The 22,946-nt window shown below is 39.3% G+C and overlaps 1 protein-coding gene across 9 annotated transcripts in view; it reads right to left on the bottom strand.

Annotated features, from left to right (window-relative positions):
* The window catches only part of LOC149254884 (myosin-11-like), a 483,587-nt gene that overhangs the window by 389,877 nt on the left and 70,764 nt on the right, over positions 1-22,946 (bottom strand). For 8 of the 9 annotated variants that reach the window (XR_016267192.1, XR_016267193.1, XR_016267195.1 and 5 more), the window contains exons 1-3: positions 19,192-19,518; positions 18,896-19,045; positions 18,618-18,754 (exon numbers count right to left, since the gene is read on the bottom strand). Coding sequence is in view for 4 of the 9 variants with exons in the window: in XM_089460255.1 (XP_089316381.1) it covers positions 18,618-18,754; positions 18,896-19,045; positions 19,192-19,506 (602 nt within the window). In the remaining 5 variants the exon portion in view is untranslated. Of the gene's footprint in view, positions 1-18,617; positions 18,755-18,895; positions 19,046-19,191; positions 19,519-21,416; positions 21,420-22,069; positions 22,129-22,376; positions 22,534-22,638; positions 22,785-22,946 lie in introns of those variants that run through there. The other variant, XM_089460258.1, reaches the window with a different exon arrangement.

Here is a 22,946-nt window from a genome sequence, read left to right as displayed (position 1 = left end):
TGGTGTATGTGCACACCAACCTTCGTCTTATTTACAGGCAGAGACAAGAGTGGTTGAGGGGAAAGACAAAGATGTGGGATGTCTTTCCTGATGATATGGGTCTGGACAGTAGTGTTGAGTTGGCATTGGCCAACACGGATCTCAATGATCTAGTGCTAGAGCCTGTTAGATTTGATGACGGTGATATTTTAGAGGGGTCATCCTCCACACCAGCAAATGCAGAGGCGACTATGGATACAGGGGAGGAGGAGGATGCAAAGGAGAGCAGTGGTGAGTCTGGTGACCATGATGATGAGGACATTGATGTTGATTCTGATGATGACTATGAGGATTGTTGACTCATGAGTCATGGGCTACCTATTGCCCTGAGGCTTGTATACCTGTAGTTGTTTTATATTTTTTATTTCTATTTGGCATTTGCCATTGGCATTGCAATACCTATGTAGCACATTTTGATTTGATGACTTAATGAGAAAAGTACAGTTGTCAATGTCTTTATCTTACTATCTTGTAAGTTGTCTTTCATTTATGAATGGTGATTTATGTGATGTGTATTTGAATTTTGTATGTATTATGCATGCTATAATGTTACTAACTTACTTTAAAAATAGTAAACTATCATCTAGATGAAGATCTATATTTCAAATCAATGAATTTGTATCATTAATGAGAATTTGTATAAGAAATATCTAATTTTTAATATATATATTTTAATAAAATAATATATAACGAATCCTACGTGTCTTGTTCTGGGGGTCAACGTGTCTGAATCCGACTCTCGAATCCCCGTATCCTACGAATCCTGAATCCCCGTGTCAGGTGACTTAGTTTTATACCAATGTTGCACAAAGCGGGGACGAAACGGGGACGTTTTTTGGAAGCAAGGACGTAGAAGCGTTATTTTCCAAAAATCTAGGAAGCAAAGCGTCTCGGAAGCGTCTACTATATATATATTTTACATTTATATTCAAACAAACATCCCAAATACCAAATTAGTTGTAGAAGACATGAAAACATGCATATTTTTACATAGATCAAGATAGATATGGCATCCATGATTCCATTGTACATCAATGATTAATTATTCGAGCATCAACCATCTATATTCTAGCAATTACAAACATACATCAAATGTTTAAGCATATTATAAAACATAAAGCATTTAAGCATATTATAAAACATAAAACATAAAACATATTATGATGTATCTAGCAAGTGAGCAACTGTCAACATTTGTCATGTCCAAAATTCAAATAATAATGTTTACAAAATAGGTCACTTGGTCACCGCCAAGACAAAAAGGTTCAAATTCACAACAAGCCTACAAGTCTAATGACTAATCTATGACAAAAGTATTAAATTGTGAATATATCTACTAATCTTCCTTCTTCCACCATGAAGAGAACGTAGCGGTGGGCCTCCACGTGGTGGCAATGAAGAAGATGGTGCCTGTGGAAGTTGTGGCACTGAAAATGATGAAGACAAACCCCCTGCTGTTGGTGTTGAACCATGGAACCTAGTAACCGAGGGACCAAATGGGGGTGGCATCTCAACTCTATCATCATCATCCAGGAACCGCTCAAAAAATTCAGACCAAAAAAAAACCACTAGTTAAAAAAAAAAAAAAAAAAACAGGAATTAGAGAAATGCTTTATAAGCAAAATTCATACTAAGAGCATCCTCTAATTTCTCTAATCGCAACACTCCATCCTCCAAATTGGGCTCCTCTAGATTCATGTCCCAAACCTTAAGGTATTTATGAGTCTTTGCATCATCACAGTAATGGGACAACAATCGCAAGTTGTAATGAACATAAACCAAGCTCTCTACCCAATCTAAACTCAACCAATTCCTTTTAACACTGTGGACGAAAGAATAAGAGCTCCAACACCTCTCTGCAGAAGAAATGTTTACCACCTGTGATAGCACCCGCAATGCCAAAGTCTGTAGAAGTGGAGTAGCACCTCCTTGCATGTTCCACCACTCAAGAGAAGAAAAAGTCTCTTGATCTCTAATTGCATGCATGCTCCCAAATGGACCAGTGCTAAGCGTATAGTTGCTCAACTGTCTCCGTACCATGGCAGCCTCCTCCTCATCAAGGACTAATTTACTAAATGCAATCATATATTTTTTGTGAACCTCTTGATCTTGGTGTGGTTTTCCCCTGCTCCCCCTAGGTGTTGGTGTTGAAAGCCATGATAGATGATAGTATTTAGGTGTCAAAACATATGCTAATGCATACAATAGAACATTTAGCATTTCCCATCGGTTTTCCACCTCTGCACGAATATAATTGTACAAGGTGATATCTCTAGGCTAAACAATGTCTTTAATCTGCCCCAACATGTTATCCATTTGTTCATACGCCTCCCCAATTATTGGTAGATCTAAATCTCCAAACTTGATCATGTAATAAATTTTTGGTGAATTGCAAAACATATTTAACCTGTGACCAAAAGTACATGTCAAGAATAGTGTCCTTGGCTACATTAGCACCATCTCTATCAGTGTTAATTTCCTCCCATGATTCAGTGCACACCATATTAGTTAAAGCTTGTTTCACCTTCACTAGCTGCCTAAAGGTGAAGTAATAACTAGCAAATCTTGTTTTTGCAAGTTTAAGCAACTGCAACTTGGAGTAAGTGCCATAGAAGTAGTTTACCCTTGTATGCTCTATGATGAATTTAGTGAGTTGCTTCCCTCTCATGTATAGCTCATTAATCCACCCACATTCTTTATGCTTCACAATATCATGCATCAAGATTCAAAAGGTTCAATGTGTGAACTAGGCACCCAGACCAAAAGATGTGTAGATGAGTATGCTCAATAACTTTCCTGCTACCTTACAATTTGCTGCATTATCTGTGATCACTTGAACCACAATATTTGGACCAACATCTCTGATTGATTGCAATAGGAGATCTGCAATGTTTTGGTAAGATGAACTAATTGATGAGGAGTCATGACATGTAATAAATACTACACCACTAGCATAAACACCAAGAACATTTATCAAATGTTGGTTTCTAATATTTGTCCACCCATCTGATACAATGGATGCCCCACAATCTACCCACTCATTTGTAAAAGCTCTTTGAACCTTTGCTTTTTCACTTTCTAATAACATTGTTCTAGCTTTCTCATAGTTGGGGGACTTGTATCCTTTTGGGAATTCATTGATGGCCTTTACTATCTTTCCATCCACATCATCCCTCCCAACAACATTCAGGAAATCCCCTGTTGTTCTTTTACCTATAGAGCTTGCAAAAGCACCATGAGGAGATGACCTACCAAATCTAGAGGTTGCACTTGATTCAGAATGAGTTTGTTATTTCTTTCTTTTTTGTTGTGCAGCCTCCTCTATTTGGATGTATTATCTTCTTTGTTGAACTGATGTTTGGGCAAACTTGTATCCCCACATCACCCTTTTTATCATCATCCCACAAAGATGCCTCCTCACATGGGTATATGAACCACTAAATGTTTTTCCTCCATGACAACCATGAGGGCACAAAAATTTGTAGCTTCCACCACCCTTTCCCCCTTCAAGTTTGGTCACAGTTCCACAAGGGTGTTAATGCAGCATTCCCCTCTAGTGTTTCAGTGTTCCCTTCAGGTTCATCCCCTTCCTCTTCAAATCCTTCCTCCTCATCATACATTGGGTCACTCATATGGGGACCACCATCCTCTTGTTCTTCTTCCCTTCTATTTCTACTCCCCCTTGCCATCATTAAAACCAAAAGTGGAATGATACATAGAAGCCAAAATAACACCATCTTGGAATATGGCTATAGGTGGTGGCCAACCGGCAATTAAATGAGCAAGTAGAAAGAATGGGAGAGAATAGGAGAGGGAGGAGAAAAATACAAAAAACAATGTCAAAAAATGAGGGAGTTTGGGGTTTGCACTTACCTATTTAGCTCTTGTAGATGGAAGTCTTCCAAGCTCCTCCTCCTTCTCCTAGCTCCTCCTCCTTCACTCCTCCAAGCTCTCCTCTCTTCTCTTCTCCAAGCTCTCATAAAATAAAAGTGAGCAAATGAGAAGACTCCATGCCCAAGAATGATCCAGAGGACAGTTGTACAATCATATATCATCAATCAACAAAGTTTTTTAACTCTACTTCTATCTTCTCATCATCTTTCTTGTGACCAAATTCCACACCCTGCGGGGAATTGTAATAAAATACTAGTAATGATGAGTTTTTGAGTCTATACTAGGCCTAGGATATTAATACTCGATCAACAAACGAGTACACCTTGGAGTGCCCATAACATATCTTAGTGTCTAGAGTCGATGTATATTACCATACTAAATCACACAAAAAAAAAAATTGTGGGATTTGGCTAGGTCTAAGTAGGATTTTTTAATAGTTAAAAATTTCTTGCAAAACGGGATTTTTTTAATTATTTTCTATGTAATGGTGTAAATAAGTGGCCTTAAGAAATGTCTGGGTCGTGTGACTATTCGAAATTCATCTTTAGAGACCCAACATTATCTTGGGACCCACTTTGGGAGTCAAAAAACGACTTATAGTCCCTCAAACGCCAATCTTCCTAATGTTAGTGGCAAAAATGAGGAAAAAATTCAAAAAAATGAATAATCGGAAAAATTTAGAAATTTTTCCAAAGTCAAAATAAGGAAAACAAGTGACAAGGAAAATTGTGGGGAAGTCAAAGGTGATGTAGCAGTTACATGGGACCCACCAAAAAGGCGCTAGCTCAACTACAACTCAAGTCAAAGTCAAACTGGGCCCACGTTGAGTTCATGCATATGGCCAAAAGTTCACCTTGATATAATTCAACTGTTATGGATTAAATGTGGAGTATAAGTCTGAAGTTTAAACTTTAATAAAGTGGATGGGGATTGGACCCCACCTCAATCATATAGTCTACGTAGGAGGCAATCAAAACAGATTTATGCACATGCCACTAAAGATTCAACGCAAAGGGAAAAGAAGGTTCCACGCAGCAAGGGAAACTCCAACGCAGCAACATGATATTACACAGCAGATTTTTGAAGAGATATTTACGCTGCCAATCAAGGAGACAACTCCACGTATGGGCAGATTAGGTACACGTTGGCAGTCAAAGATCAACGCTACAACAAGGGAAATCAACGCATGGTTCAGATTTTGTAATAGCAGATCTGATTGCTATTATTTTGGGAGTATATCTCCACACAACTTCACATCCTTTACACTTGTACGCACAGTACCTACCTTAGCCTCTACGTAACAGCTAGTTCAAACTACACGCAGATTTGGAAGGGGCTGTGTTATTTCAGTTAGTGGGGGACATGTGTCAGAGTTTGTCCCCCCACAAAATCAGTCAAGAGATACATGTTGCTAAGTTCAAAAGCAGAGGCAACTTGACATCGTATTTTGTGGGGATTGCATTGAAGTTTACAGCAGTTAACTAAGGAGTTGTCTCCCATTCCACCAGCATTTATACACATGGTAGCAGTGAGGATGTACGCACAGGCCAGCAGAGGGTATTCACAGCAGTTTGATTTCCACACTTCACAGTCACATTGCCACTTGAAACTTGACTTGGTCTTTAGGATTGTCATCAAGCTACACTTATCACTTGGTTTCTCCATTGAGATCATCTCCCATTTTCTTATTTATATGAGTCTTGAGCTCTCATTTTTGTATCATAGAACGAACTATTGGGCTTACGGAGACTCTGCTGGATTTTGTGTTCATCTTTCATATAATAAAAGAGACTTTGGGGTACTATTGTGTTGGTGTTCTCCTTCCATTTCTTGAGGTGATGTTATTTCAATTGTTGTGCTTTACATTCTACATGTATGTTGGATTATGCTAGTTATCATTTTGCCACTTGTTTGGATTAACATATGCAAGCTATCTTGTATGGATTTTGGATTAGAGAAATATTCTAGGAAGAGGAGCACTAGAAGATTTTTGGTGAAATCTCTAGCCTTCTCCTCGATTGTATAATCTAATCCCTTATGATTGCTGACATCTTTTTCCAAGTGTGTAGAGATCTTTAGATTTGGTTGAAGGATTTACTTGGGCGTGGGGTAGCTCTCCAATATACGAACTAACTCTCAAGATCAAGAATAAAAGGACCCAATCGGTTTGCCTCAAGGATCTCATCAAACGATTTTAAAAGGAGTTTCCTTTCCTCTAGCCTACTAAGATCACATAAATTTAAATTAAATATTTTTCTTGATCAATATCTTGTGCTTTCAAGGATTTTATTTGCTACCTAGAGCATTGTTTTAACTAGACAAGTATGGAGTTCTACTTGCATGTCTTGATCTAGTTCTTGTACACTAATTGTAGATTTTCATTTTGACTATTTCATGCAATCTTTGTCTCCGTTTCGGGATTGCTTTGCTTTCAATTTTTTAAGCATTCTACTTTTGTTTTAAGCAAAATACAATTTCATTTCTTAAAGAACAAATACTTGGAAGGCACTAGTTGTTTATGTATTTCATGCTTATCTTATGATGGTTATTGCTCATATCAGTTTTTGCTTATAAATCTTAAAGAAATAATCTATTTAACTCTAACAATTCTCCTCGAAACTCACATCTCTTTTTAACTTAGTTTTCATTAGGGACCACCCCCCTTAGCTAACCTAGGAGATAGCTTAAACAGAGAGAGTCGAGATTAGTTTGACAGCCCCTTCTCTGAGTTCCCCGCCACCAACCACACCTTGTGGGGTTGAAAGCATTTCTCACTGACTTGTAGGTAGGTGTAAGCGGCAGGTCAACAGGACCCACCCCAACAAAGAAAAACAAAAAAAAGGAAAAATAAACAAAAAATGCACCACTTTGTGGCCCACGCAACGGAAACGGTCGCTTGCCCGGCTAAGCAGTTGCAATCCGTACAAATCCGGCCTGGAAACGTCGCGGATCATACGGCCGATCCGCCGTACAAAACGCTTTTCCAAAAAATCGAAACGTGGATCGGGTCGTACGGTTCCGAAATGGCAGGAACCGTATTATTTAGCCTGATCCGCATTTCGGTTTTTCCGAAATGCGTTTTGGAGGGCGGATTGTGTTTCAGGGTTTTGATCCAGGGGGGGACGTTTCCTGCACCACTGGTTTATACAATGATTTATTTTCCCATGTCCATGGAGAAAGGGTAATTCCCAGTCCTGATATAAAGTATTTTAAATGTATTTCTTTTGAAATTTTAATGTATTTTAATTTTTATGTATTTAATTGTGTATTTTAATTTTTAATTGTTTATTGATAATATATTATAATTTGAATTTTATATGCAGTAACTTATAGATGATTATCATTATGGAACCATCACAGCATGAGCAGAGTGACGGGGAAATCATCAAAATAGACCCAAAATCTCCTGTATGGCAATATGTGGAGATTATTCGAAAAAATCCTGTAGGTGGTTCATTTAAATGAAAGCGCAATGGATGCCAAGATATCAAAAATTGTTCATATACAAGAGTGAAGGCCTATCTCACTAGTCAAACTAACACAGGGGTGCAAGTATGCACCAGACCAAAAGATGCAAATGGCAAACCTGGCCAAGGTTTGAATCCTGGGAAAATGAAATTCTACGCATCTTTGCAAGAAGTTGCTAATATGAAGCTTGCTAAGGGAAAACACCTTGTGCAAAGCTCTACAACTAGGCCTCCATTGCCATCTAGGCATGCTGCCACAACTAATAGAAGGCCCACTCTAAGCCCTCTTGAAGCAGCTTTCAATAATCAAGATAGCGACATCGTCGATGAACATGCAGCTAGTTGCATCTACGCTAATGGGCTAGCATTCAATTTGGTGTGTTCCCCTTATTGGCAACAAATGACTAAGGCAGTTAATAAAGTGCCAAAAGGGTACAAAAGCCCTGGATATGAAAATGTCTGCACTACTTTGTTGGCATCAGAGAAACAATCGATGGATAAACAGCTACAGGCAATCTGGGATACATGGGCAAAAAACAAGGGTGTCGATCTATTAAATTTAGGTATGTTCTATGCTAGAGCAATTTATTTCAATTTTCACGGTTAGCTCAATATCTTTTCCAGATTAGCAATCACATCAACATTAAAGTGAACTGTAGATAGAACATAAATATAAATCGCAGAACAAGCCAAGAGAAGAGGACACAAGATGTGGCGCTAGCCAGGGACAAACCCCAATGTGGGGAAACCCTTGATCAATTCTTCCTATATGTTCTTCAATAGTTCAGCAAAGAGAGAGAGAGAGAGAGATAGTACCTTTACAACAGAAATCAACACTTTGACTTTCTAGATAAGAGAATAGATCATCTCTAACAAGATGATACATGAGATCAGTTGAAGACATGCTGCTTCAACTGATTCTCCAAGGTGACTCCTTCACCTATCATTGTGCTGCATCTCGTCATCATGTTGCACCTCATCGTGCAACACCATGCTGCACATGCTTGCTATCCCATTGTGCCACTGCTGCACAATGTCATGGTTGTCCCGTTGTGCCACTGTTGCACTATGTCATGGCTGTCCCATTGTGCCACTACTGCACAATGTCATGGTTGTCCTGTGTATCCACCATGAACCATTGCAACACTATGTACTTGTTGTCCTATGTATCCACCATGAAACATTGCAGCACTAAGTACTAGTTGTCCCACGTTGTACCATTGTACCATTGTTGTCCCGTTGTGCACTATATGCCATTGACCATTGCTGTCCCGTTGTGCACTATATGCCATTGACCATTGCTGTCCCATTACTGTACCATATTTCACCAAGTTGCCTTTGTTGTCCCATTGCTTATCATTGCAGCACCATGTAGCATTGTTGCACCATACTTCTTGTTGTCCATACTGCTGCATGTCCATCATTACCATGTTGTCCCATCGCTGCACCATACTTCTTGTTGTCTATACCGCTGCATGTCCATCATTACCATGTTGTCCCATTATTGCACCATACTGCACAATGTTGTCTTCATCATTCTGCCACCGATCACATCATTATGTCGTTGTACTTACTGTGCACTACTGCAATTCTGGGATTGGTTAGGGTACTAACCACAGTCCCTAACAGCCCATCAAAACTAGCCCAGAATTTCACTTAATGACTAATGTTGTCTCTCACAGAGATGTTGCCCTCCATGCTGCCCCTTTGTGGTAGTTTCAGGCCCAACACTTTTACCTATCTCCCTAACACAACTGTGGCATCCAAATGCCTAACCAATAGCACTTGCCAGCACCCAAACACATTCATTCTTCATGTTGTCACTAGGGCTCTTCTCTTGTTGTGGTTAGGGTTGCCTTGCTGCGTATAGATTAGGGCAGCGTATAGGAGCAGGTATGGGCAGCGTATAGGAGCAGGTATGGGCAGCGTATAGGAGCGGTTATGGGCAGTGTATAGGAGTCTTTTTACTGCAGACAGGGCATCCCTTTTTGCTACATCTAAGGGTTGTCTCAAACCCTTCCAAAATAGTGTATGGATTAGGGCATGACTACGTTTAGCTAGGGCTTGATATGACCTGCGTTTAGGGCATGATAAGACTGCATTAGTCTATGAATCGACTACGGCTAGGGCTCCAAGATTAGGGCTATTGAAGCTCCCTTAAACAGTGAACAGAGCTCCGTTTGAACTGTGGCCAAACCTTTAGAGCTCCGTTTGAACTGTGGCCAAACCTTCATAAGACCTGCGGCTAGGGCATCCTTCTTTTGTTGCATATAGGGTCTCCTTCTAAACCTGTGTTTTTCCCTTAGAGATTCTTCTTTCCACTAAAACCCAAAACAAGTGGAGAAGAAGAAATCTCAAGAGAGTTGTGTGTTCAAATGACTTGCAAGGCACTTGTATTTATACCAAAATGTGGAGCACAAGTGGGGGCAGTTTAGTTTCTGGCTGACCTTGACGAATTGTCCCATAACACAAATAAATTCATATCTCCATGAATACTTATCGGAATCGGATGATCTTTAGATCAATCCTACATCTCTCGATGAGAGGGATCTAAGAAAAATATCAACTGCCATAAATACGATGACCCACATGGAGTTTGGCCCTAGTTGCCAATTTTAACACTCCCTCTCAACTAGGGAGAACTCCATCCACTGATCCATATGTCCGATTGTACATCTCTGCCATCAGTGCCTTGCACTGCTCTGCGCTGCTGAACCATGAAGGTTGAAGAATTAATCGAGAATGTCTCATACCATTCTCTATTAACCTGAAGCCAATTTCATCTGAAGAGAGTGTGTCATATCACTCTCACTGACCCAGTGTCAGTTTTATTGATCCCTGACCAATGTAGGTCATCCTAGCATAGGGAGTATGGTAGATACAACGATGCGTCCATCGATAGTACTACCATGGTCCCTAACCCCATTTCCCTGCTCATTGATCAAATGAGAGGTACTTCCCATGAGTCCCAGACTACATGGCTAGGATGCCTCGACAGGAGAACTAATCAACCTGTCCACAGGAGAACAAATCATCCTGTCCATTGGTCGTCACAGGAGAACTAATCATCCTGGCTCACAGTTGCCACGGGAGAACTAATCATCCCGGCCCACAGGAGAACTAATCATCCTGTTCCATAGTTGCCACGAGAGAACTAATCATCCCAGCCCACCGGAGAACTAATCATCCCGTTCCATAGTTGCCACGGGAGAACTAATCATCCCGGCACACAAGAGAATTAATCACCCTGTTCCATAGTCGCCACGAGGTATCACAGAGAAAGATTGAACCTGTCACCCTGTACATAGCGCACCACCAAGGGAGGGTGAGTTGCCCTGTGGTCGTATGTCGCTCTAGTAAGTACCCCAAGCCCCCCAGAGCTCACAGAACTCAATGCATGCAACGTGAAGGACCATTATACGAAGGTCTCTCAACAACTCCAAGTCGTTCGGGAAAATCACAGATTTGATCTTTCCCCGAGGCTTTGACAAAGTTTCTGCGACTTGTACATCAGTCTCAATGCGATGGAGCCTCCTCGCTCATTGACTTACCATATCCCAGATGAGGTAGTATCTGATGTCTATCTGCTGGAGCAATCATCGAACACGGGATTCCTCAATAATCGAATCCCCCCTAGTTGTCACAAAGAATCAAAGTGGTATTCATCATGTGTACAAAACAGCTCACTGAAGAGCTTCCACAACCAGGCAGCTTCACACGAGATCATACTCGTAGCTATGTATTCAGTCTCGGCGGTGCTTATAGCAACCGACTTCTGCTCCCTACTCATACATGATATCGAAGCAGAATCCAGAGAGAACCAGCATTGAGAAGTGCTCTAGCGATCCTCCACACTGCCTGCCCAGTCAGCATTCGAATAATCATGTAGCTTCATATTTCCGGCAGTGTATCTCAATCCGTGAGAGATTGTGCCCTGAAGATATCTCAGAAGATTCTTGGCACCAATCTAGTGAGGCTCAAACAAATATGAGCTCACCATGCTAACTGCAAAGCATATATACAGACTGAAGTTCACCAAGAACATCAATGCAGGTGAGTTTATGAAACTCAAAGGCATTTCCCAAATCTGGTCCAGCATCACCACCATATAACTTTTGAAAGTTAAGATCCTCGAGGTAGTCACGGGCTTGCAGTTTACCATTCCATATCTGAAATCCAACTCCCTCTTACTTCTGCAAGTGAGAGGGTCTGCACCTGTCAGAAATAGGTTGTTTCTCAGAAGGTGCTAGTACAAGAGGTCTATCATCCACAACCTTCAAATAATGGTTTGGATCGGCTTCACTTTTAGTGAATCTCAGCTTCATCAGACAGCTATCAATCCTCTCATATTAGGCTCGGGGTGTTTTACTTCAAGCCATAGAGGGCTTTCTTCCACCTGTATACATGAGATTCCCAATCATGAATCTCAAACCCCTCGGGTTGTTCCAAACTTGTGGACCTGCTACATGAGGGGAATGGTCCCCTTGTAAGATTTTCCTTCGGTACATCTCAAACATGTACCTTCATGCTCTTCTTGAATTCAGGCATCCCAGTCACCATCTGACTCACATCGTGTAGGGTCCTATAATAAGTAGACCTCCAGTGCTATAGATGAGATGTGTCAACTGACATGGTCCCCAATGGACCATCCTGCAACTTGATACAAATTGCCAACCCTGAACCCATGAGTAAAAACATCTTTTGAAAATTCTATTTTCAAACACGTACCTTTCCATCGATGAATGCCACCCTGAAACCTTTGACTTCCATTGCCAAAATGGACACCAGGTTCTTCTTGTGATCAGGTACATAAAAGAGATTTTGTAAATGAATCGAGTTACCCTCATTCAATTGAGGGGTAATATTTCCTACACCCTTTCCGGGATAGGTGGCATCGGCTCCAAGTATAATCTCACGATTGTTTCCATCTCTACCAAATTAGAGAGAGCACCCTTCTATCCATTGAAGTGCTTTGGAGCACTACAATCAATAAGCCAGATTCCCAAAAAAAATGAAGGAGAGGCCCAATATCAGAAACAACATTTGGTTCTTCATACCAGGGGTTCCTTGCTTTCTCTGAAGAGTTGGTCGTTTCCTTGATGACCTGCATTACCTGTCAATCCTCTGACCATTGAAGATGTCCCTAGAATGATTGTTATCATCATCAAGTGATGTGTCCCAGCCATTCGGACACTTCTCCGCATAATGGCCGAACTTATTGCAACCAAGGCATCTGCCTTTCCTTCCACCCTTAGATCCGGACTTCCCAATGAAGTGATCTTTAGGTAGGCCATCAGAAGCTTCCGCTGCACTATTCTGATAATATTCTCTGCTTCGATTTCACCCTTGGTGAATTTGAAGAGGGATGAGGAATCCATTGAGCCTTTTGTCCTTTCCCAACTGTTTTCGGTGATTGCTCTTTCACTCTTGCTTGGGCATTGTCTTCACCTCAGCTCTGATACCATGTTAAATTTAGGTATGTTCTATGCTAGAGCAATTTATTTCAATTTTCACAGTTAGCTCAATATCTTTTTCAGATTAGCAATCACATCATCATTAAAGTAAACTGCAGATAGAACATAAATATAAATCGCAGAAGACAAGCCAAGACAAGAGGACACAAGAGGTGGCGCTAACCAGGGACAAACCCCAATGTGGGGAACCCCTTGATCAATTCTTCTTATATGTTCTTCAATAGTTCAGCAGAGAGAGAGATAGTACATTTACAACAGAAGTCAACACTTTGACTTTCTAGATAAGAGAATAGATCATCTCTAACAAGATGATACATGAGATCAGTTGAAGACATGCTACTTCCACTGATTCACCAAGGTGACACCACCACCTATCATTGTGTTGCATCTCGTCGTCATGCTACACCTCATCGTGCAGCACCATGCTGCACATGCTTGTTGTCCCATTGTGGCACTACTGCACAATGTCATGGTTGTCCTGTGTATCCACCATAAACCATTGCAGCACTATGTACTTGCTGTCCTATGTATCCACCATGAAACATTGCAGCACTAAGTACTAGTTGTCCCATGTTGTACCATTGTACCATTGATGTCCCGTTGTGCACTATATGCCATTGACCATTGATGTCCCATTATTGTACCATATTTCACCAAGTTGCCTTTGTTGTCCCATTGCTTATCATTGCAGCACCATGTAGCATTGTTGTCCCACTGCTGCACCATACTTCTCGCTGTCCATACTACTACATGTCCATCATTACCATGTCCCATTGCTGCACTATACTTCTTGCTATCCATACTGCTGCATGTCCATCATTACCATGTTGTTCCATTGTTGCACCATACTGCACAATGTTGGCTTCATCATGTTGCCACAGATGACATCATTATGCCGCTGTACTCACTATGCACTGTTGCAATTCTGGGACTGGTTAGGGAACTAACCACAGTCCCTAACAACCCATCAAAACTAGCCCAGAATTGCACTTAATCACTGATGTTGTCTCTCACAGAGATGTTGCCCTCCATGCTGCCCCTTTGAGGTAGTTTCAAGCCCAACACTTTTACCTATCTCCCTAACACAGTTGTGGCATCCAAATGCCTAACTAATAGCACTTGCCAGCACCCAAACACATTCATTCTTCATGTTGTCACTAGGGCTCTTCTCTTGTTGTGGTTAGGGCTGCCTTGCTGGGTATAGATTAGGGCAGCGTATAGGAGCAGGTATGGGCAGCGTATAGGAGCAGTTATGGGCAGTGTATAGGAGTCTTTTTACTGCAGACAGGGCATCCCTTTTTGCTGCATATAAGCGTTGTCTCAAACCCTTCCAAAATAGCGTATGGATCAGGGCATGACTGCGTTTAGCTAGGACTTGATATGACCTACGTTTAGGGCATGATAGGACTGCGTTAGTCTATGAATAGACTGCGGCTAGGGCTCCAAGATTAGGGCTATTGAAGCTCCCTTAAACAGTGGACAAAGCTCCCTTTGAACTGCGGCCAAACCTTCACAAGACCTGCGGCTAGGGCATCCTTCTTTTGCTGCGTATAGGGTCTCCTTCTAGACCTGCGTTTTTCCCTTAGAGATTCTTCTTTCCACTAAAACCCAAAACAAGTGGAGAAGAAGAAATCTCAAGAGAGTTGTGTGTTCAAATGACTTGCAAGGCACTTGTATTTATACCAAAACGTGGAGCACAAGTGGGGGCAGTTTAGTTGCTGGCCGACCTTGACGAATTGTCCCATAACACAAATAAATTCATATCTCCATGAATACTTATCGGAATCAGATGATCTTTAGATCAATCCTACACCTCTCGACGAGAGGAATCTAAGAAAAATATCAGCTGCCATAAATAAGATGACCCACATGGAGTTTGGCCCTAGTTGCCAATTTTAACACCATCATTGCTGATGGATGGAGAGACCAAAGAAACTGCCCGTTAATTAATGTTGTTGCAGTATGCCCCCAAGGGGCAGTGTTTTTGAAGGTTGTTGATTGCAGTGGAATAGAGAAAGATGCATCTTTCATATCCACAATTCTTATTGATGCAATAAAAAGTGTGGGGCCACATAATGTTGTCCAAGTCATTACAGACAACGCACAGGTCTGTAAAGTTGAAGGTTTGAACCTTATGCTTCCCAAGATTGGTGATATTGAATGGATTAATGAAATATATGTAGCAGCAAAAGAAATTCAAATGTTCATAACCAATCATTCAATGTCCCAGGCCAGATATCGAGGTTTTGCAAAGTTGGAGCTACTGATGGTATTTTGTTTTTAATCAATACTATTTGTATTGGAAATTCTTAATTTTAATTACAAATTTATATATGAATTTTCATTTGAGATTTGACTTTTTGAAACTTGTAGGTTGTTGAAAATCGTTTTGCCTCCCACACTCTTGTCATAAGGAGGCTTGTGGAAGTGAGACAAGCATTACAAGCAATGGTCAATGACCTCTTTAGGAATCATGGAGGACTTCCACTTCTGATAGAGGGCAAAAAATAAAATCCATCATTATTGATGATGCATGGTGGGACAAGGCCCAATACCTTCTGCAGTTTACTGAACCAATCTTGACCTTGATCAGAACATTTGACACAAATACACATTGCTTGGAGGAAGTTTATGAAAACATTGATAGTATGTTGGAGAGGATAAGGAAAATTATCAGGGCAAGTGAAAATGACCCTTTTGAAACATTCTATTATGAAGTGAAGGACATAGTTACAAAAAGGTGGAACAAAATGACCACACCATTACACCTTTTGGCCTATGCATTGCACCCCAAATATTATCATTGCAAAATTTTGTCTTTACCTAATAGAACAGTGTCAAACAAGGATTTTGAAGTGGTACAAGGGTACAAGACATCTTTGAAGAAAATTTATAAAGATGTAGGAGTTGCAATGGAAGTACGCCAAGAATTTGGAGGATTTGTACAATCTACTAGTAGCTTTTCAAATCCAGTATCTATGGATGATCAAGGGCATCTTGATCCTATTACTTGGTGGGGCTTCCATTGTGGGGATAGCATTCATCTCTCCACTCTGGCCACTAGGTTGTTATCAAAGGTTGCTAGTTCCTCATCAGCTGAGAGGAATTGGAGTACATATGTCTTCATCCATTCAATGAAGAGAAATAGGTTGAGAGCAACAAAGGTTGAGGATCTTGTGTATGTTCATTCCAACCTTCGTCTTCTATCACATGTTGAACCAAAGTATAAAAAATGTTTGAGCAGGATGTGGGATGTGGAGCCTAAGATCTCTGACTTGAACCTAACACTGAATGCCATGAATCACCTCAACCTACTTGAGGATATTATTCCACCACCAATCCAGGCATACTGATGCAACTTGCTACATTCTAGGACCCCCATCATCTATTCATGATGTAGAGTTGCAATATGCAAAAGATAATGCAGATCCATTTGAGGATATGTAAATGTATTTACTATTATCATTTACGATATTATCCTTTTCGTATAAGGGAGGATGCATCATTTCAGTGTTTTAGTCTTCATATTTATAATATATCTAATGGTTTCAGTTCTAAAAGTGTTTGATGCTTTCAGAGAGTATTTGATTTTTGAACTCTAAAAGTGTTTTTTTTAATTTTAAAAATAATATTATATTTAAATTTTTTTGTAATTGACATATCCTTGCCGTATCCGGATCCTGGATTTTCAAAAAACTATCGAATCCGGATCCAGATCCGTATCCATATCTGAATGCTGATAACTTAGAGATTAACTAAGTGAAAATTTGTTAAAAGTAACGCAATACTAATTCACCCCCGTCTTAGCATTTCCAACAATAAAATCAACTTTAGTGAGTTTGCTCAAGATTGGACAAGTGGGAAACTCAATATCCTATCAAGAGAGAGTGTCCGAACAAGAGATCTGATGATGAAGCAATGATGACAAGGTCTCTTCAGTCTAATGGCCGAGGGTAGGGAGGTGAAGATTGATAAAATCTTTCATCATTGTGGTTTCAAGTGTTGCAAATCAGATCATAGTATTTATGTTAAGGACGAGGATTCTTTTGATTGTGATATAAATAGATGATTTGCTTATCACGAAGACAGTAGGGATTTGATTCTTGGCATAAAGGTTATGTAGAAGGATAGATTTGAGATAATAGACTTGGGTTTCCTTCATTTCTCTCTTCACATCCAAGTTTTGCAATTGGATGATGGTACTTGATTTCTCAACTTAAGTGTGCTCTTAATTTATTGAAAAGATTTAAGATGGAAGGTTGTAGTCCTTGTTCTATCCCATATCAGCCAAGAGTCAAGCTGATGAAAGAGAGTAGCTCTGAAAAAGGTTGATGCTACACTGTATAGACAACTTGTTGGAAGCCTTATTCACCTGACTCTTAGCAGACCTAACATTGTATTTGTTGTTAGTTGGTATTTAAGGGTGGGGTGTTACAATGTGTAAATGTTTGGATAAGATCATATATGTAAACTAAACTTATTTTGAGTGAAAAGAAAATAGTAGTCACAGCCACTTGAGTGAAAATAGAAAGCTATTTCAGTTATAATAGTTGATCTTTTATGAAGGTTGCAACTCAAAGAATAAATAGTACAAAGAGAGAGAACATTTGACATATTGTAATCTTTGGATTGCATTTTCTCCTCTCAAGTTATTGAAAATATCCATCGTTGTATTATGCCCTGGTAATATACTATATTAATTTGGGTATTTTCCATTAGCTACCATATTTTTTGGTCTTTCTTTCTCTTTATGTTTGGAGACCTATATGATCATGGAACCTATTATCAAATTCCAAATGCTTGGAGAATTGCTCATTTCCCTGGGTAGTTTCTCCAAACTGTAAATATCTCCATTTAATAAGACATCTTTTTATGTTTCCTGATCCTAAATTCTTAGTGTGAGAATCCATGATATTTACGGGCTCCATCTGGGCTTTTGCCCTTATTCACTAAATGTTGGTAAGTTGATTTGCATAGGTATATAATTTCCTATTCTCTTTCAGTTACAAAGCAATTCTAACTCATACACTATTTCTCATACTCTTCACTGTCTCTTAAAAGGTCCATAAAATCCTCTTGATAATTTGTATTTAATTTAATTTTAAAATATGTCTGCTTATATCATTTTAATCTTAAGTACAGCCAATCTCCTTGATTATTTTATGTTCAGTTTTCCTTGTATCAGCTTGTTGTTTTGTTGTTGTTTGTGTTGTACGGAAGTTTTCTTTAAGACGTTTCAAGCTTTCTTGCATTTTTTGTGTATGTTCTTTGATCTCACTAGCATTTGCTCACTTCTCATAATGTATGTCTTAATACTCAGGGTTTCATTTCCATGTAAGGCCAGTAAAGGAGTCATCTTGGGGTTCATATCCATGTTGGGTCTTTGGTATCCTGTATCCACAATGATCTTATGGCTTTAGAGAGACTACTATTACATTTACATTTCATTGTAGGTAAATTGACTCAATCACAGTCACTGAATCATGTTCCCTTTACCAACTATCATGCAACCGCAATCTTGACCAAGGCAATCTCTCTTTTGGGTAGTAATACTAGCATTTTTAGAGGCTTACTCTGACATCAGTTAGAGCAATAATGAGGCATGCTATGAAGATTTCTTCAACAAAATGCCTAGACAATCAATCCTTAACTTTATGATGGTTTCCATGGATAAGGTTAATCAAACCTTGTTTATATGATAGTACATACAACAACCACTGCTTTCAATTTACACAAAACTTACATGAAAAGCTCTGCTGCATTTTGGAGATGAAAAGCAGATGTCTGGTCCTTCAGTGTTGAGGAATCATGTTCTCTCCCTGGAGCAAATTCAATGTTCCCTAAGTGTAATATAGCTGCCAGAATGCGGAATATAGCTTCCTGACACAATACCAGTCATAATACACTAAATATCAGTAACATTGCCTTTTAAATTACCAAGCCCTCAATTAGCTCCATGTTAATTCGATTTTCAAAGTGCACTGAATGGTATATTTGTACATACATCAAAAATATGTGCACCTGTTCTTCAAGATTTATGCCAACTACATCCATGGCTCTCCGTGTTTTAGAATATTCCTCAGCATTGTTCACCCCATCCAACTCATACGTATTGCTCTGGTTCAGATAGTGGAACATTCTACTATCCCCCAACTTATACATATCAACATCCTTGGTAAATGAAGAACAAGTCAGATAGTAATAAAGGAGCACTGACTAAGAAAGATAAATATGAAAATGACAGCACAAATATTTCCTAACGGCAATATTTCAAATTTATTCTAAAACCTTCAGACTAAGTTCACTAATCAGCTAACCTCAGGGGAAGCACACAGTTGATAAAAACAATGGTAGTTCCTCTCAGGATCTGTTATCTGCACAACTCGAGATCTCTCCAGAAGGTAGGTCCTAATAGCAGCTCCAGATATCTTTCCATTCTTGTCAAACTGTATTTCTACAAATTTTCCAAAGCGGCTGTACAAAATACACACATGATGCCAATCAGCATATCTCAAGCAGCCGCCTATATTGTGTGAATCTAGAGAAATGTGTCTGAAAGTTGAAACAAGGAGCACACACCTATCAGATGGTAAGGGTAAGCAGACAAACTTAAGCAAAACCTTTAAAACCATATGACACCCAAATAAGATGAAAGCAGCAAGCACAGACTAAGTTTGCAATATTCAATGCAATAAAAATTACAAAATCTCCATTATGCATGTCAATTGAACAACCAGAACACATATTTAAATCCAGAGGAATGGTAACTTGGAAAGTTCATAACAGGAAAAGATTCATGCAACCGTAACATGGAGGTAATGACACAACATAAGACAAAATCCATGCATCTCTAAAACCATATGACACCCAAATAAGATGAAAGCAGCAAGCACTTGAGATCTCTCCAGAAGGTAGGTCCTAATAGCAGCTCCAGATATCTTTCCATTCTTGTCAAACTGTATTTCTACAAATTTTCCAAAGCGGCTGTACAAAATACACACATGATGCCAATCAGCATATCTCAAGCAGCTGTCTATATTGTGTGAATCTAGAGAAATGTATCTGAAAGTTGAAACAAGGATCACACACCTATCAGATGGTAAGGGTAAGCAGACAAACTTAAGCAAAACATTTAAAACCATATGACACCCAAATAAGATGAAAGCAGCAAGCACAGACTAAGTTTGCAATATTCAATACAGTAAAAATTACACAATCTCCATTATGCATGTCAATTGAACAACCAGAACACATATTTTAATCCTGACGAATGGTAACTTGGAAAGTTCATAACAGGAAAAGATTCATGCAACCGTAACATGGAGGTAATGACACAACATAAGACAAAATCCATGCATCTCTAAAACCATATGACACCCAAATAAGATGAAAGCAGCAAGCACTTGAGATCTCTCCAGAAGGTAGGTCCTAATAGCAGCTCCAGATATCTTTCCATTCTTGTCAAACTGTATTTCTACAAATTTTCCAAAGTGGCTGTACAAAATACACACATGATGCCAATCAGCATATCTCAAGCAGCTGTCTATATTGTGTGAATCTAGAGAAATGTGTCTGAAAGTTGAAACAAGGAGCACACACCTATCAGATGGTAAGGGTAAGCAGACAAACTTAAGCAAAACCTTTAAAACCATATGATACCCAAATAAGATGAAAGCAGCAAGCACAGACTAAGTTTGCAATATTCATTGCAATAAAAATTACACAATCTCCATTAAGCATGTCAATTGAACAAACAGAACACATATTTAAATCCTGAGGAATGGTAACTTGGAAAGTTCATAACAGGAAAAGATTCATGCAACATAACATGGAGGTAATGACGCAACATAAGACAAAATCCATGCATCTCTAAAACCCTAAGTTGCACGAAACGGGTACGAGTTTCCGAAACGGGAAGCGATACGAAACGCAACCTCCCCAAATTTTTGAAACGGGGAAACGTGAATATATATATATATGTGTGTGTGTGTGTGTGTGTGTGTGTGTGTGTGCAATCATAAAGCATAAATGATACATTATAATTTATTACACTTAAACATTAAGATTTAATTTACATCACATTTACTCATGAATGATCACATAATGAAAATAAAAATATCGGAATATCCAAAAGCAACCTTTATTAGATATCCAAATCTCAAAATCAGCCTTTATTTATATTAATATATGAGGCTGCAAGTACAATAAAGACTATAAGGCTGCAAGAGAGAGATCCAAATCAGTATTTTCTGCATCCACATCCCATTCTTTAGAAGGACCACTGTTGTATTGGGAGTCTCCTCCTACATAGTCGAACGACCTTAGTGCTCTTGATTAAATACACGTTTCATACCCTAGTACCCTACATTATCTTGATTATTGGGAGTTTCCCCTGCATAGAGGGCTTGGTTTTCTTGATTAAATACAAGTTCCATACCCTAGTACATGATAAAATCCAATGGAAACATTGCAATCCCCCCAATCCTGAAATCCTGAAAAACAAATAAGTCTGCTGGATTTTGAGTGAAATCTAAAATTCTACTTTCTCCATATGAAATCCAATGAGGGCGAAACCACTCTCAAACATCCTGAGTCATTTCATGGTAATGTTAAAAATTTAAGTAAAAGGATGAAAATGAAAAATAAAGGAGAATTTTAAACATTACCATGAACTGCATATCAACACTAGGGCAAAAATTCACTTTTATAACTTTAGACGCCCATCTAGAAAATTAAAAAACAAATTTGAAAAAAAAAAACTAAAAAAAACACAATTCAATTGGGAAACGCGGGCTGTACGGCCGGGAAACGCGTTTCCGACCGTACTGCCACGTTTCCGTTTCGGGAAACGTGCCGGAAACGCGTTTCCTGGCCGTACCAAACGCGTTTCGTCCCAGTTTCCAGCCGGAACGCCCCCCCCCCCCCCCCCCCCCCCCCCACGTTTCCTGCAACATAGCTAAAACCATATGACACCCAAATAAGATGAAAGCAGGAAGCACAAAATAAGTCCGTATTTTCCAATGCAATAAAAGTAACACAATCCCCATTATGTATGTTAATTGAACAACCGGAACACGCTCTTAAATCCTGAGGAATGGTAACTTGGAAAGTTCATAACAGGAAAAGATTCATGCAACTGTAACATGCAGGTAATGACGCAACATAAGACAAAATCCATACATCTCTGAATCTCACCTTGAGTTATCATTCCTGACTGTTTTTGCATTGCCGAATGCCTCTAGAACTGGATTTGACTGGAGAAATCTCAAAATCAGCATTTATATTAGGAAAGTGAGAATCAACTTCTTGACAAATACTATAAGGCCCAATGCATGTGGTCCTTTCGAGCCATATCATTCAGAGGTCTAAATATGGATTCATTTATATTTTATTTGTGCCAGAAGGTGTTATGCTTTCATGTATAAAAAAACCACCTGACGACTATCTGGATTTCATTTAAGAAAAACTTCTTGAAATAGCTCTAATGGAAAATAAAACTTACTTCAAGAACTTGCTGCTCAACAGTTCTATTATCCGTCACAGATCGACCCCCCATATAAGCTAAATACTGCATTATCAGTTTTGTGGTCTCTGTTTTACCTGCTCCACTTTCTCCACTAACCAGAATTGATTGGCTTAGCTGTTCATTGATCATTGCCCTGTAATGAAATCAACAAGTAAAACCATGTGTGACAAAAAACCATTCAATCAATTTTCTCTTGTCAGAATTAGGGGCAATGCACCTGTTCCTACTAAAAATTCACCTGTATGAAGCATCAGCGACTGCAAAAACATGAGGATTCAATTGTCCAAATGGTGCTCCTCTATACTGCTCCATCATGTGAACATCATATAAGTGCGGAAGCTTTGTAAAAGGGTTAACAGCAATCAAGATATTTCCTGTATAAGTCTGCCATCAGGAGAAAAAATTTATGAAATACCCTATAATCAATTGCTCAGGACAGGATAAAAATCAACTGACTTCTGAAAATAGTAATTATTTGCTGATGAGAAAAATGCATGATGTATAAAATGAATATAGGATCTTCTTCCTCGCTATAAAGGACAAACA

Source organism: Pinus tabuliformis, chromosome 7 (genome assembly GCF_031772625.1).
Source record: "Pinus tabuliformis cultivar Carrire ecotype Pingquan chromosome 7, CPIR1, whole genome shotgun sequence".
Taxonomy (NCBI): domain Eukaryota; kingdom Viridiplantae; phylum Streptophyta; class Pinopsida; order Pinales; family Pinaceae; genus Pinus; species Pinus tabuliformis.
Note: the sequence above shows the minus strand (reverse complement) of the source record. Positions and strands in the feature narration are given on the sequence as shown.